The following is a 15,553-nucleotide window of genomic DNA, read 5'->3' on the forward strand; positions in this document are numbered from 1 at the left end:
AGAACAACAATATTTTTAAAAGCTCCCTCTTCTATCTAAACTGAAAACAGTTGACCATTAAAGTAAACTCTGCATGGAAGATGTGGCTTGAAAATTAAACTCAACCATTATTTCATTTGAGAGACTTGAGCAATTTAATTCTATAAGAGGTCTCTAATATAAAATTCTCCATGTGTTCTTAGTAAAACTGATAGTTTAGAAGAAGAGTGGGCATCAAAATTACTTTTGATTTCTCCCTATGCCCAACAGCAGTGAGATGATACCAATATTTTTGGCTCTTTTTTCATCTTTGATATTACTTTTTAACACAAGCATGTTAAACCTGCTGGCTTATTCATTTAATTCTGACTGAAAATTGTTGGGGAATCATGCCACAATGAAACCTCCGAGGATGGGCATGAAAACATGGAGATCCATTCTGGTCAGTTGTCTGTTCAGAATAATGATACTTTTGAGGGGTGTATTGATTCACTTTGATCTCGAAGTGTTTTTCAGTAAGTATTAACAGCGCTGTTTTGTAGACCAACTGGAAATGTGGGAAATAAGCCATTACGATTCAACAATGTTAAGGGTACTTGGCAGCTCTCACATTGGTGGTCTTTGAATTTCAGAGTGCCACAGAGTTCCATCTTGTCACACACGCCTTTTAATAGTTACGTAATGTTTCTGGGTGAGCTCAGAACATTTTGCATCCTCTATGTGCTGATGACACACAGTTCTAATGTTAATTTCCAATTCCTACTCAAGAGAGGGTGAAGGGTTAGTGAAGTAGTGTCTGATAACAGTTGAGTTAATGAAAGTGAAACAAATAAAACCTAATCCAGATAAAATAATTGCTGTTCTAGCTATCTAAGAGATAATGCATTAGCTTTTTTAGAGAAGGGAGAATAATTTTAAAAGGTCAAGATGCCTTGAGTTGAGCTTAACTCCTGGTAATTGTATTCAGTGGCACTGTTACCAATTTGGCTGTATGTTGATGGTTCATCATTTCCCCCCATTTCCCCTCTTTACAAGGAACCATGATATCAATGAATCCATTTCTCTGCAGTGCATTTTCATCAAATAGTTGTTCAGCCTTTACATCTAAATGATTGAAAGCCCATAATCTATCGTGATAATTGGTTCCATGGTTGCTGAACTGCTTTTCCTAATATTTAACCATTGTCTGCATTCCCATGTCCTGTTAACTGGGATAATATCTGTCTGACGTCCCTTCAAATACTTGAAGACTGACCCCTGGCCAGTCTCTAGGTGCTAACATACCACATTCTCTCAATTGCTTCAGTTTCATGAAGGGCGTTGATGACTCTTTCAGTACGGATCTAAGCCACTTTGTAAGCACATCACCCAACCCTCACATGTGGAAGGAATAAGTGAACAGAGTGTATTTTAGGTAGCTAGATCTACAGTCACATAAAGGTGAACATAAGTTTAAGACTGCTGAGTAATCTGATGACTAGAATAATATCTTGGTTGATGTTCTTGATTTTGAAAACATGGATGCAGCACAAAGTTGTATGCCATGTTTCATTAAATGGAAAGTTTTGTAGGAAGGCATGGTTATATGCTTTTATATATGTAAATATAAACTTTTATATCTTATTGTGAATAGATCATTGATCACAATAAAGATTATATGTATGGAAGGCATGGAATCATACTCAAGTTGACTGTAGCATAGCTTGGCGGGGAGGGGGACAGCTTCTCAAGTAGGGCAATCTGAACGAAAGATCAATTAAGGAATTTTCACACAACATCAGTATTCAATATACTTATAGTAAATGGTTGCTGATCAGTGACTGTAATACAGATTATCTATAGGAAATGGCTGATAAACTAATAGACTAATACTGCTTAGCTGTATTTTTAGTTTCTTTTTTAGATCAATACTTTTGACGGCCAATGACCTACGTTAAGAGCTACCTCACCATTTAACTCCAATGCTCTCCATATTGTTGTTTTTGAAAATGAGAAAAGAAAGGGGTAAAGTGCCAGCATGCAGATATCACAATACCTCACTTCTAGGTTCATCTGCTGTGGCTTTAGATGTCCAGAAGTGATGTCTGGAAGACATGATGATCTAGTGAAGGTAAAATAACTAAAATTAAATTTAAACAAGGAAGATTTGTTCACCGTTGAAAACTGGTCATGCCTGTGGCATTTAAGAATTTGAAGTTTTCCCATATTCCCAGAAATAGGGCCTGCCTTTGATTAGAGGGTTGTGATAATGGGGTTTGTAGTCACTGCCCACAAATCCAAAATACTTCCAAATGATGTTAAAGAGGGAGGGTTAAAAAATAATCCAACTTGAAGATAGGTGACAAGGTAAGAAGCAGGGATATAAATAATTCTGCTGAGAATCTTGGTGGGGATAAATGTGGGCACCTGGCCCCCGTCTATGGCAACTTAAATACTTGTCCCATGAGAAGTCCAGCCAGTATTCAACTTCTCTCCCTAAACACACACACAAACACACACACACACAATCTAAGGGAACATCCTAAGCTGGTCCTGCTAATTTACTTCTGGGGATGATGACTTGTGCTTCACTGGTTTTTCTTTAAAAACAAAAGAAAAACCGGCGAAGCATAAATCATCGTTTGTGTGTGTGTGTGTATTCAGGTTAAATGATTGATGATGATGATCCTGAATCAATCTACTGCAGAATGAAGATCTCTTCGTTGAAGGTTACGGACTATAATCTACCATGCTATTTATTCCATGTTTTTTTTTTTTAACTTCTTGGTCAAGGACTGAGAGAGAGTGGCCCAAATGCCTTTTCATCCTGCAGTGGAATGATTTGGGATGATGATTGATGATGATGATGATGATGACGACGACAATCTGTTTTTGATGTAATTTGGTTCCCCGAGTAGGTTGCTCTTCTTTTTTCACACTGTACCCCAACTTGTTAGATGGTTAAATACAGTATCATCACCAGATTTGCTTACAGATTCATTCCTCCAAAGAACTACATTATAGAAGAGCCCCCTTCCTCATCTTCTGCAAGGTCCCTATTAAAAGTTGCCTTCCGTTGCTCCTTCTCTTCTCTGCAAATAGTCAAGCTGAAAATAAGACATTTGAAGGGCTACCGATTACACCCCTCCCCCCTCATCGTTGGTAACAAATGACTCTTTTTACCTAATTGTTTCACACTCATTGATTATTTTGTAGCTACTTGTTTTTGAAGAAATAGGGAATGTTAAATCTCTGTGCTGGCCTCCTTCTCTCTGCTACCGTTGATCCTGTTGGTGCCATTTTTCCTTTCCAAGGCCAGCTTTATATCCAGTTCTCTGAGCTGTTTCAGGAACCCACGGTTCGGGAGGATGCATCTGTGCTTGAGCACCTGACCTATAGCATCAACCACCGTCATGTGCTTGTAAATCATCAGGTAGGCTAAGACCAAGGCTGCTGAGCGGCTGCGCCCCATGGCACAGTGGACCAGGATTTTGTCTGCAAACATTAAAAAAAGAGAGACAGAGAAACCACTCAGATTTGGCATCAGAGACTTTGCCTTTGTGCTGACATGCTACAGATCTCAATGGGTGGTATGTGGAACTTGAATCTCTTGGGATTCCAATGGTGATTTTCTTTTCCTTTTTAAAGAGTCCAATATAGTGCTCCTTATGGGCTTTAAGATTCATAAGAACAAGTGCTCTTGATGTCAGTGAAGTGAACAGGCAAACAGGCATAGAATCAAGCCACCTTTCAGTGGCATAAACGCTGGTCTAGATGTAGCTCATGCTTATGGAGAGACAGAGTGAGTGAAATCACATGCTGTTCCTATAGACAGAATAGAGAAAAGTGCCCTCCAAATCTTAGCACTGAAGGTTTGTTCTGTCATAAACTAGGAACACACTTCTGTTTGATAAAAATCAAATAGAACAATGGCAGGGATTTTATTGGCCATCACCTAAAAGTCACCCAGGAGTCAAGGTCAACCTGAAGGGGACTTTACCTTTAAAAGGGAACAAATAGTGCTACATGTGACTTATCTTCCTGATCGTAATACTGTAACTTCACATATAAAGAGTCCCATTGCAGGCCATCCTGACTTTTTTGATCCCCTGCAGAAGCCCTGGTCCCACCGGAGGCCTGGGAGGTGGAACCTAGGTGAAAATGAGTGGTACAGTCCAACACAGATTGTACTTATTACAGATTCTTCACCCAGAAGGTGTCTACAGTGGGCAGTTTTCAAAAAACAAGTGTTGGGTTTAGATATGTGTGAGAGCTTTGCCACTTGTTTAACAGAAAGCCTTGCTCTTTTGTTCTCGGGATGTTCAAGCAGACTCCAGATTTTTGGGTGTGGGGATTCTCTGAATGTCCTTACCCTGACTGATTGATATCTGAACGTATCTTTTTAAAAGAAGGAGAATCCCAGATGGGTGGGAGCTATATGGCGGTAGTTTTCCAAGAATCTGATGGCACAGCAGGTGAAAACGGATTCCTCTGATCAGAGGTGTAATAAAATATCTGTGTAGGGAGAACTTGTGTATCAGTCCCTTGCAAGCAAAGGTAGGCTTACTGGTCTCATTCTGGAGTGCTTTATCGATGAACTCTGCAGCAGAGTAGAAGAACTGGCTCAGATTGAAGGTGGGGAGGTCATCTGCCTCCACTCCATAGTACTCAATGGCCATGTCATTGTAGTAGTTGGGCCCCGTATCCACATTCCATCGTCCATGGGCTGCGTTGAGGACATGGGTGAAGCCAGCTTTCTCAAGGCTGTACCGATCAAGTGCAGTTTTTCTGTGGTTAAAGCAGAAAAGGCTTTTGACAAGGCTCTCAGAACACTATCCTTTCATTATTGCAACATCATGTCATGAGCAGCAAACGCTCGTAGACAACTCAGATTTCACGTCTTCTCAGTTAATAGCCCTAAATATAATGACTTCTATTTTAAAATGGGTAGCCCGTACAATGGACTTGAATTTTATATGTGGAAGCCAAATATGTTTCCACTTTAAAAAAGATGAAAAAACAAGGTGAGAATGAACAGTGGCTGAGCCTTTAACATTATATGGTATTCCAAAGGAATGTATATGGGTGGGGAGGGGGCAGTGGTTTGACAAGAACATACCTGTTAGGAGACTAAGCATGTTACATGGCAGATCTATTTATGCTTCTTAGTTCTGTAATAATCTTGACTATAAATTAATGGCCTACACCAGTTTCTTTTTCAAGATGGAAAATCAGCAAATGTGAATCCAGTTTATCTAAAGCCTTCTTAAAATATACCAGAATACAATACCTGCGGTAGAACTGGACGTTTCAAAGGGTGTAAAGTGAAACTATCCCCTTTAGATGAAACCTATAGATCTCTTGATGTAATCCAAAATTGCATTTGCCATTTTTGCAGCTACATCAGGTTGCTGACCCATTCAGTTTGAAAATATGTACAGTTCCAAGACCCCTTCTTATGTACAATTGGAAAGAATACCCCATCTTAAGGTTTTGCATTTGATTTCTTTTTAATAAATGAAAATCATTGCTTTATTTTGTTAAATGTTTGTTTATTTGATGTATAGCTAACCGTTCTACATAGAAGGTCTGCCCATTTATCTAGTCAATTAAAATTATTCTGAATTTTCTAATATTCCAAGGTAGCTTTGAATTGTTTGCAGATTTAAGAGGTTTTTCTCCCCACCTTCTCCTGTAAGTCATTAATACAAACAATGAAAAGACTAGAGTCCAGAGTGAGCTCTCTGGAACCCTACTCAACATTTTTTCCTCTTGGAAGAAACCACAAACTTTTTCCCTTTTTAAATCTTGAAAATTAAAGAACATGCCTATTAACACACATTCCCATACTGATAGTCTGTAGATCAGCTTTGTTAAATGAAAGTCAGCATCAGGTCCTTTATAGCGCCCATAAAAGGCATTGACTAAATCCATCGGTTTTGCCCATTCAGTATTCAGTGTCCAGCAACACTGTGCAAAAAGTGCAAATGTGATACACTTTCTAGCCTGCTCCTATTTTATTAATTTTACTTATTAATATTTATTTTATTTTATTTTATCTTCCCTGTTGAGATTCTTCTAGTATTACTGATTTTGGATTATAACAATACATTTGATCTTTGAGTGTCCTGTATATTCATTTAAACTAGAGAGTGGAATACACATAGCAAGACCTCTCAGAAAACTTAGAGTTAAATTCTTCTGAATCACATTTATATTGATCTATACACTCAGAACACTTCTAAACTATCTGCACAGATCTTTTATTTGCATTTAAAAAGGGGATACAACACCAGGTCCCAGTTGTTCTCCTTTTCTAGAGTATTACTGTCACCTGTGACATTAAATATAATTTACTCCAAACTATAGAGTAATCTGACAGATTTCAAATTCATGTATTATTTAAACAGATTAAGAATAGAGATTTCTGGTATGTCTACAGAATATGTTATCCCCATAGAGTAAAATCTTACCCTCTGCTCCTCTCTACTGTAATCCAATTATTATTTTCAAGATTAATTATGCAGGCAAGAGATTTTAACCCAAAATTAAAAAGGGAAGGAAAAAGAGGGAACCTTTGGTGTGTACTTCGACATAATTTAATCAAGGAGAGGGCACAGTATTAATAATTACCTGTGATTTAGGGGTTCAATAACAATCCAAAATTTTTTAAAAACCTCAAAATTTCTAAGAAGCCCTATTAAAGGCTGCTGAGTCCTGTTGATTTTAAATAAAACAAGAGCATCTGTTAAAAATCTGATATCAAGTGTTTGATGGCCCTGTAGAAAACCAGCCTGAACTGGATATACAGTAATTGGAAGAAACTCTGTAATCTACTGGCCAGAGTACCAGTTAAATGTTAGCATCTATATTTAACAAGAAATAGGTCTAGAATTCAAACACATAGTAGAATCCTTGATATTTGCATCATTAACACTACAAGACAGGGGATTTATTTTCAAAAGCTTCAACTATTTGCCTCCAGTAAACCAATACATTTACTTTTATTGGGAAACTATCACAGCCGGGAGTTCTTCTCGATTTTATAGATGTAACTGTAGTGTAATAAGAGAATCACAGAATCACAGAATTGTTGACTGGGAAGGGACCACACAGATCATGCGGTGCAATTCCATGGCAGTGTGCAGGCAAACCAGTTGAATCATCCTCGGGAGCTGGCTGTCCAGCCTGTTCTTGAAAGCATCCAGAGACGGAGAACCCACAATCTCCACTGATAGAATAGACTCTTTGACTGTTGAAGAGGTGAAATAAGATTAATAGTGTACATGTGAATCTGTCTTCTGTTGATGAAAGCTGCTTGTCTTTAGGAATAATACGACTTTCCATCCAAAAAAAAAAAATCAACTTGGCTAATACAGAGTTAAGTGTAGAGTCCTTGGGGTTCTCTGAGCTTAGTTGTTTTCTTGCAAACATTTAATTACCGAGCTAGGTAACATCACCTAACTAATTAACTGCAATCACCAACCCTTTAACATTCCATGTTGCAAAGAACTCTCACGTAATATATTATTAATATTAAGAACAGTGAGCAAGAAAAATGGTATATATACCATATCCGTTCATACTATATCTGAACAATATTGAAATATAATTTGAAAAGTGAGAAAAATTAAATGATAAATTTAAAATAATAGTTATGAAATTAAAATCTATAAACCCCAAATGGGGATAGTCAAACATTACTCAGTGCATCCCTGCTACTACCTACACTTATTAATAAACCAATCAGGGCTTTGTTATTAATATTAGAGGAATCAGTGGAAAAGGTAACAGAAATAAAGTTTAATGAAACCTTATTGAAGGTCAATTGAGGGAAGGCGGAAAAGAAAGGAGAGGAAAAAAAAGAGAATGTATTTATAAATTTAATTTATAAATTTACATTTATGGGGAACTCCGATTCATAATCTTTCCCTCTAGCCAATGTCATACTGACTGAATTAACAAACTTGCAAATAAGAATCAGAGCTGTAGAAGTAGAACTACATGAGTCCTAGAAGTCTCATTCTTGAAACTCAAACACATGTTCACATTTATTTTTCTATAGCAGTATAAAATGTAGTAGACATTGAAATTGACAACAAGGAAGTAAGGTGGGGCTGATTTATAAAAGCTGCTTGTGAAATTGATCAGAATGCAGGGCAGGGGAGGGCTGACACATCTCTGCTTTCCACACCAAAAGCACTGATAGGCGGCGAAGGGCTGCTGCTGCTGATAAAGATGAGATAGATAGATAGATAGATAGATAGATAGACAGACAGACAGACAGACAGACAGACAGACAGACAGACAGACAGACATGATAGACAGATGATAGATAATATGTGTGTGTGTGTGTGTGAATGTGCAGGACCAAAAAGGACAATTTTTCTATCTGTGCCCTAATGGTTCATAAAAGTACATCCAAGATACCCTACCAAACTCAGAACCAAGGAATCTCAGGTGTGTGTGTGTGTGTGTGTGTGTGTGTGTCAAAAAATCCATGATGGTGGCCATGACGATGTGATCCAAGCCCCACCCCTTTTTTATATGTGTGGCATGTACAAAAATGGTCAGGGTTTTGATCCCCTAGTCACAGCTGGCACCTGGGTTTTTTGATCCCCTACCCAAACATCCCTGCCTCAAATGTACACTGATGACAAACATGTACATCTCTTTGCTCATATGAGGCCTTTTGGTACAACTTACTCGTCTCCTATGTAGAGGTTGGGCCAGACTTCATTAACATGGGTGTATTTTGGGCTACCTTTCCAGAAGAGCCTTTCCAAATCAAACGCTCCAGGAGTACAATAGTCACTTTCGGGGTCTACTTTCACTGCTGCATAAGCACTTATTTTTCCAGATTTCAGAGCAGGTGAAGACATCTGGTCTCAAGAGTCTAAGGTTGGCACGCAGAAAACAGAGCCTGTAATAAACAAGAAGCAAAAGGTGAGACTGGTGGGAAATGTACAGGCACATAGATCTTCTGAGGAGGTTACTGTCCCTGTATTACCTTAGAACAGGCCCACTTAGGCTGGGAAGAAGCCATTTGTATGGTAATGTTTGGATGCAGTGAAAAGAACTTCCTTTACATTGTGAAAATGCTTGCCCATTCTTTTTTTTTTTTTTAATCTGCGCTCAGTCGTTACCGACTCTGCAATGACTGCTTGGACGAGTCCTTGCAGTTTTCAAGGCAATTGTTTCGGAAGTGGTTTGCCAGAGCCTCCTTCCTAGAGCAGAGCCCAGCTGGCACTTGCAGGAGGCGGGGTTTCCGTTGCTTTGCGCCCTTTTCAAGCACGCATGGTTTTTCGCACTTACTGGCAACTGCTCCCGACTCCTTTTTTGCAAGTCGCCGCGCCAGCATTTTTCCTCTCACCGGAGTGAGAGTCCCCTCTACTCACGTGAGTTTTTGAACTGTTGGGTTTACAGGAACTGGGGAGGAAACAGGAGCTCACCCTGCTAACGCGAAGGCTGGACTCGAACCGCTGAAGTGTCGACCATTTCTGGGCGGCAACTTTCAGCGTCATTAAGCCACTGCGCCACCGCGTCCCCTTGCCCATTCTAAGGGAGGGCAATTCTGATCAAAGAAATGTTTCCTTCTCTCTGAGTTGGCTTTGCTTTCCCTTAGGCCCTCAGACTGGCTACTCTCAGGGATTCGATCAGATGGAAGTCATTTCAAGAGTTCCACTGAACACAACTCAATTACAGCTGGTAGATTTCTAATTGTAGAAAACAGATTAGAACAATCAGTTTCTGAATACTACCTATAATTATACAAGATACACTTTTGTGTTGCGTGCTTAGGATTGTTAAATTACCTGGTAGCTTTGACCAGCATATGGGAGAGAGGCATCAGGTATCACCAAATAGATAGGTAGTCATGCAACCTCCTAAGATGGATTGTCCAAGCTTCTGTACTGTAAGTAAAACAATGGGGAAGAGAAGTGCCATTGAGTCATGGCACTGCAGCATGTATAAAATGGATGGCCCTTTGGGGTTTGAACTGAATCATGCATTAAAATTATACAGTGAAAATGAGAGGTCTACTTCGTTTGATTTCTCCTTCCTCCTCCAGCTCTTCACACCCTGTTCCACATTGTTCAAGAAAGTTTGCAGACCTGCTGATGGGGACGTTTCTGAAGAGTTCTTCCGCCATATGTTCATTTCTTGCTCTCTCTACAGTACAGGGAATCCCAGACAAATTTTGACTATCATATCCTGAAGAAATTCCTTGGCAGAGAACATGATTTCTAGTTGTCACGTCTCCTTTCTGAATTTGGATAATTCCTCCTGGGTTGCCCAACTTTGTGTCTCTACTGGCACCATCCATTTCTTCTTGCATTTGAAAAAATGGTATTGACTTCTCTCTCTCTCTCTCTCTCTCTCTCTCACTCTGTGTGTGTGTGTGTAAGTATATTCATTTTTACTTGTTTTTGTCTGTATCTGGCTGTTGGCCTTATAGCTGTAATAAGGATTTGATTTGATTTAATACAGCAATACAATACAATACAAATACTTTAATGACCAAGTATAAAATATACACAAGGAATTTGTCTTCGGTGACGAACAGCAAGATCAACGGTGCGTTTGGATAACAACAAAAAATTAATAAACAGTAACAATAACACTGCCCAATAAAATAACTTTTCCAAAGAAGAAGCCACTGTCCAGTACATATCAAATCATACAGTGTTTAACAGAGCAATGGCACAAGGGAAAAAATTATTCCAATGTCTAGATGTTTTAACATATGGAGCTCTATAGCGCCGTCCCGAAGGAAGAAGTTGGAACAGATTATATCCAGGATGAGAAGAGTCTGCAGATATCCTCTCTGCCCTCCTTTTGACCCTCACAGTATACAGTTCTTCTATAGAAGGCAGGCGGGTAGCAATGATCCTTTCTGCAGACTTAACTATCCGTTGGAGTCTGAGTCTGTCCTGTTTGGTTGCGGAATCAAACCAGACAGTTATAGAGGAGCAGATAACAGACTCAATGATTCCCCTGTAAAACTGTACCAAGAGCTCCTGGGATAATTCAAACTTCCTAAGTTGCCGCAGAAAAAACATCCTTTGCTGTGCCTTTTTAATGATGGCTGTGATGTTAAACGTCCATTTCAGGTCTTGGGAAAGTATAGCACCCAGGAACTTGAAGGACTCTCACACTGATACTGGGCTGTTGAGTATGGTGAGGGGAGGAGTATTAGAAGGATTCTTCCTAAAGTCCACAATCATCTCCACAGTTTTAAGTGTGTTCAATTCCAAGTTATTACAGCCACACCACAAGACCAGCTGTTGAACCTCCCGTCCATATGCTGACTCATTTCCATTTCGAATTAGACCAATGACAGTTGTATCATCCGCATATTTCAAGATTTTAACAGAAGAGTCTTTTGAAATGCAGTCATTGGTATAAAGGGAGAAAAGCAACGGGGAGAGCACACATCCCTGAGGGGCACCAATACTGATTAACCGGGTACCGGATGTAATTTTGCCTAACCTCACGTGTTGTTTCCTACTTGTTAGAAAACTGATTATCCATCTACAGGTATGGTCAGGCACAGTAAGCTGGATCAGTTTGTTATAAAGAATTTCTGGCACAATAGTATTAAATGAATACTACTACTGAAGTCCACAAAAAGAACTCGTGCGTAAGACCCCGGAAATTCAAGGTGTTGCAGAATATAGTACAAGGCCATATTAACAGCATCATCCACTGACCTGTTTCCACGGTAAGCAAACTGCAGTGGGTCTAACAGGGGATCCGTGATGGCTTTCAAGTGAGCCAACACTAACCTCTCAAAGGTCTTCATGACCACAGATGTCAGTGCAACTGGTCTGTAGTCATTCAGCTCACTAATGGGGGATTTCTTAGGAACTGGGATGATTGTAGATGTAATGTGTGTCACGTGTGACACAGATAAAAAAGCAGCAGGGTTTTGATCGCAGAGTTATGGCCACCACATTGACTTTCTTGACCCACCCTGGGGATGGCCCTTTTTGGGTGTCTTGGAAAGGAGTTCTTCTGAACCACAGGGAAGAACTTCTTCCAACAGGGGCAAAGGTTGAGGGCAGGCATTAATGATAAAGGCCTACATGGCACAAGGCCTGGTTCCTTGAGGGGTTGCCTGTCTCCGATAGCATCTTCCTGGCTGATTCAATCCTGCAGGTTTGGTGCTCTTCGGGCTCCTTTGATTAAACAATGTTACCTCTTGGGACCCCCAAAGTGTGCCTTTTCTGTGGCAGCACCTGCCTTCTGGAATGAGGGTCTGTTGCCTAGAAACTCGGGCACCCTGAGTTTGGCATGGAGCTGATGGAACCTATTTCCCTGAATTTGAGAGAGAAACTAACTTTGCAAAGTGGAGCCATGAAGACCTGGCACTTCACTCAGGGCTTTGGCGAGGGAGAGAGAGAGACCCCTTGCTTCATTGCACTTGCCATCCTTCATCTTTAACTTTTATGTTTTATTGATTTGATTGTAATTTCTTTGTTTGTTGTGAGCCACCCAGAGTTGTTGAGAGTAGGGTGGCATACAAGTTTAATAAATTATTATTATTATTACTATTATTAAAGTGGTTTATCTTCTGAGGTCAAGAGAACAAATTGCAGCTCCTTCTGCCTCTGTTAAAATCCTTTTAAGATTCATTTTTGTTTTAATGCCAAGAAAGAAGGGGCTCCCTCTATTTCCGACCCTAAGCTGTGAAAGACCATCCTTGTTCTCCTTGCCCAGTAAGATCTCTGGCTAGGACTTACCCCCCCCTCCCCCCCACTGCTACGTTCTGCCAAAGGACTCAACCTGGGATGTTGCTTGATAGAACGTCCATTGTTAGACAGTTCAACTGGCAAAGGGACCCTGAGTTTCTAGACCAATGTATGGTACAAGGGGATACATGAAAGCAGTTAATGTAATGGAGTTAGCACACCAGTTACCTTTTTAGGAACTTGACTGAGTCTGGTGGTCAACCAGAAGAGGAGATTTTGCCTAATAAATGTCTCTGGACCAAAAGCTTGGCTGACTCTCCCCAGCTCTTAGACAGGAATAAACAGGGTTTCCCATGTCAAGTCAGGGGCTATGATGCTTTCCAGATGTTTTTTACACCCAGATTCAAAAGCCATGAATTCAGGAAGGGATAAAGCCCAACAGCAGAGCTGGGAATCTTGATGAAAGCCACTGAGATAGACTAGGTTTTTATTTGGGGGGGGGGGAGCAAGGTTGTATTCTTGAGTGGCCTCTATTAATTTCAAGAGGGTTCTGTAAAGGGCAACTCTGCTGGTGGACTGTGTCCCTCATTCCTGCAATCCAGAAACAGGCTGTATTTGCCAGCTAGATACATCCATTAGGAGGGTAAAAAAAAGTCAAGATGGTGATGGTGGCCACAGGAACGAAACCCCACATTTTTTTAAAAAAGGGCACTGCTAGGATCATGCGGTCATGGCCACCATCTTGGTTTTCTTGACCCTCCACTGATGGACCTAAAATCTGCTGTATTGCAATAATAATAATTATAATAACAATAATACATTTTAAACAATCAAAGATCTCAACAGAAGTTATCATACTATCCTGTTCAAGCTGATTTAATAGAGGAGGGAGGATGATTTAATGTGTTTCAAACAGCCATTAGTTACTAATTGTTTCAAATGCTCTGGCAGAAAGGAGGAATAAATCCAGACAATAAATAACAGTAATAATAACTGTAATAATTGTTATTTGATTTTTATACTTCTGTTCTTCTCAAGGAGGCCAGGGTCATGTATAAAAACAATAAAAACACCTGAGCAGCGATAAAATCACTGATCTTCAAACAAAATATTGAAAATGCAAGAAGTAAAAATTGATTTTTAAAGGATGCTCCTTCCTGCAAATGCTAGGGAAGGAAAGGCATTAACAAAAACAGGTGGAATTAAATGGCAGAGAAGAAAAAAACAGCAGTGAGAGAGCAGAAATGACACGCTTTGAAAACTTTTCAAAAAGGATACAGCGTAATACATGGGAGTAATTTATAGATAATAATATATCCCTGCTAAGTTTGTGCATGAATGACAAAAGATATTTGTTTCTAGATTTAAAATCTATTGAAATGGCAGAGTAGGTTGTATCAAAGTATCATTGCTACATATGCCAAAGAGCATGGAGTGCATTCATTTTTAAAAAAGCAAATGTCATAGAATCATTATAGTGAGCCAAAACTGAACTCTACTGTGGAGAAAATACGTCCTCCTCAAATCACCTAAAATTAAAGAGGTAACCAAAGGAGAAAAAAAAATGAATGAATGGACTACTCCAGCTATCCTCAACAGGATGATTCAACATAAATTACCATTATGGCAAAAAGATTAAATGTCTCATTGGAATAAATTATTATGTTTTAGCATAATATATTCTTATTACTAAACCAGAGGATAATGACTTGAACAATTTTTGATCCAAGTCATAAGTGGATGGAAATTTTTCAGAAAGTTCAGTACAGTCCTATTTCCTTTCAGTCAAGAGGGTTTTTCAAAATAGGAAGATTAGTTTAAAAGCTAAAAGAAGTCCAGAGGATCAGATTCCATTCGGAAACCTATTTATTTCAAACCATTAAAGACCATCAGTTAGACAGGATTCCAATGTAAAAAACCCCCAAAAAACTCAACCCCAACCCAGTATAATTAAACCGCACAATCATAAATTATATTACAGACTAGGAGACCATTGAAAATATAAACCAATGTTTACATTAAAATATATTAAAAACAGGAAACTAACAAAAGACATCTGCTGAAGAATAAAGTATTGTAAAATATTAAAGAAAAGCAGGGGTTGAAAATTAATTCCTCTTCATTGCAAGAGATATTGCGGAGAGAGATGTTCCCAAACCATTGTTTATTTTATTTTATTTTATTTTTTTACAAGATTCTTGAGTCCTGCCTTTATTTTGGGTACTGTCATCTCAAGGTGGCAAATATCCCTAATGCTCTCACCTCCTATTTTCCCCAGGACGATTGTCCTGTGGGGTGGGGTGGGCTGAGAGAGAGCGACTGGCCCAAAGTCACTCAGCTGGCTTCCACCCGTGCCTAAACGCACCATCTCTTAGTTTCTAGCCCAGCAGCTCAGCCACTACATGATGCATAGAAGGACAAATCATGACAAAGAAAGCATGCATCTGATGAAGAATCAACACGTCTCAAAAATACACCTTTGGGTAAGTTTTCCTAACTTTTGGGAGTTAAAGTTTCAGGACACTTTTATTTGCTACATTGTTATTTTGCAGAAATCTCTGTTAGGGATTTTCTGAAAGAACTTTTAAAATCAAATTTCACTTCTAAGTGGCTTGCTTACATCCTTGAATCATCTGGAGTAATCCGTGTAGTTGGTTCTCGCGGTCTGCTCACCCCATTTGAGGAATGCCTTCCCTAGAGATGCTGGCTTACAGGTGAGGCTCTCTTATTCCCTGGCTTCTCGGTATTAAATCTAAGAAATACAGCAATAAATCAGGCTTGACCGAAATGAAAGACGCCTCCTGGCCAATTAAGTCCATTGCCATGAAACCGAAAGCAGAATCAAGTTTTGACCTGATCTTCCTTGGGCTAGTAGATTGATGGCTAATAATTCAGAGAGG

At 39.4% G+C, this 15,553-nt stretch overlaps 1 protein-coding gene across 1 annotated transcript; it reads right to left on the minus strand.

The window, feature by feature from the left end:
• Positions 1-833: 833 nt before the first annotated feature.
• Positions 834-8,840, minus strand: DUSP29 (dual specificity phosphatase 29). Its single transcript, XM_025172458.2, has 3 exons — positions 8,665-8,840; positions 4,526-4,746; positions 834-3,453 (listed from the first exon to the last, which is right to left on the minus strand). Exons 1-3 carry the CDS (start codon positions 8,838-8,840, stop codon positions 3,203-3,205), a joined length of 648 nt encoding a protein of 215 aa, XP_025028226.1. The 3' UTR covers positions 834-3,202.
• Positions 8,841-15,553: the final 6,713 nt, after the last annotated feature.

The sequence above is a fragment of the Python bivittatus genome, unplaced genomic scaffold (assembly GCF_059951505.1).
Source record: "Python bivittatus isolate LINGU-HERP-01145 unplaced genomic scaffold, Pbiv_v1 ctg000050_np1212, whole genome shotgun sequence".
NCBI classification, from domain to species: Eukaryota; Metazoa; Chordata; class Lepidosauria; order Squamata; family Pythonidae; genus Python; species Python bivittatus.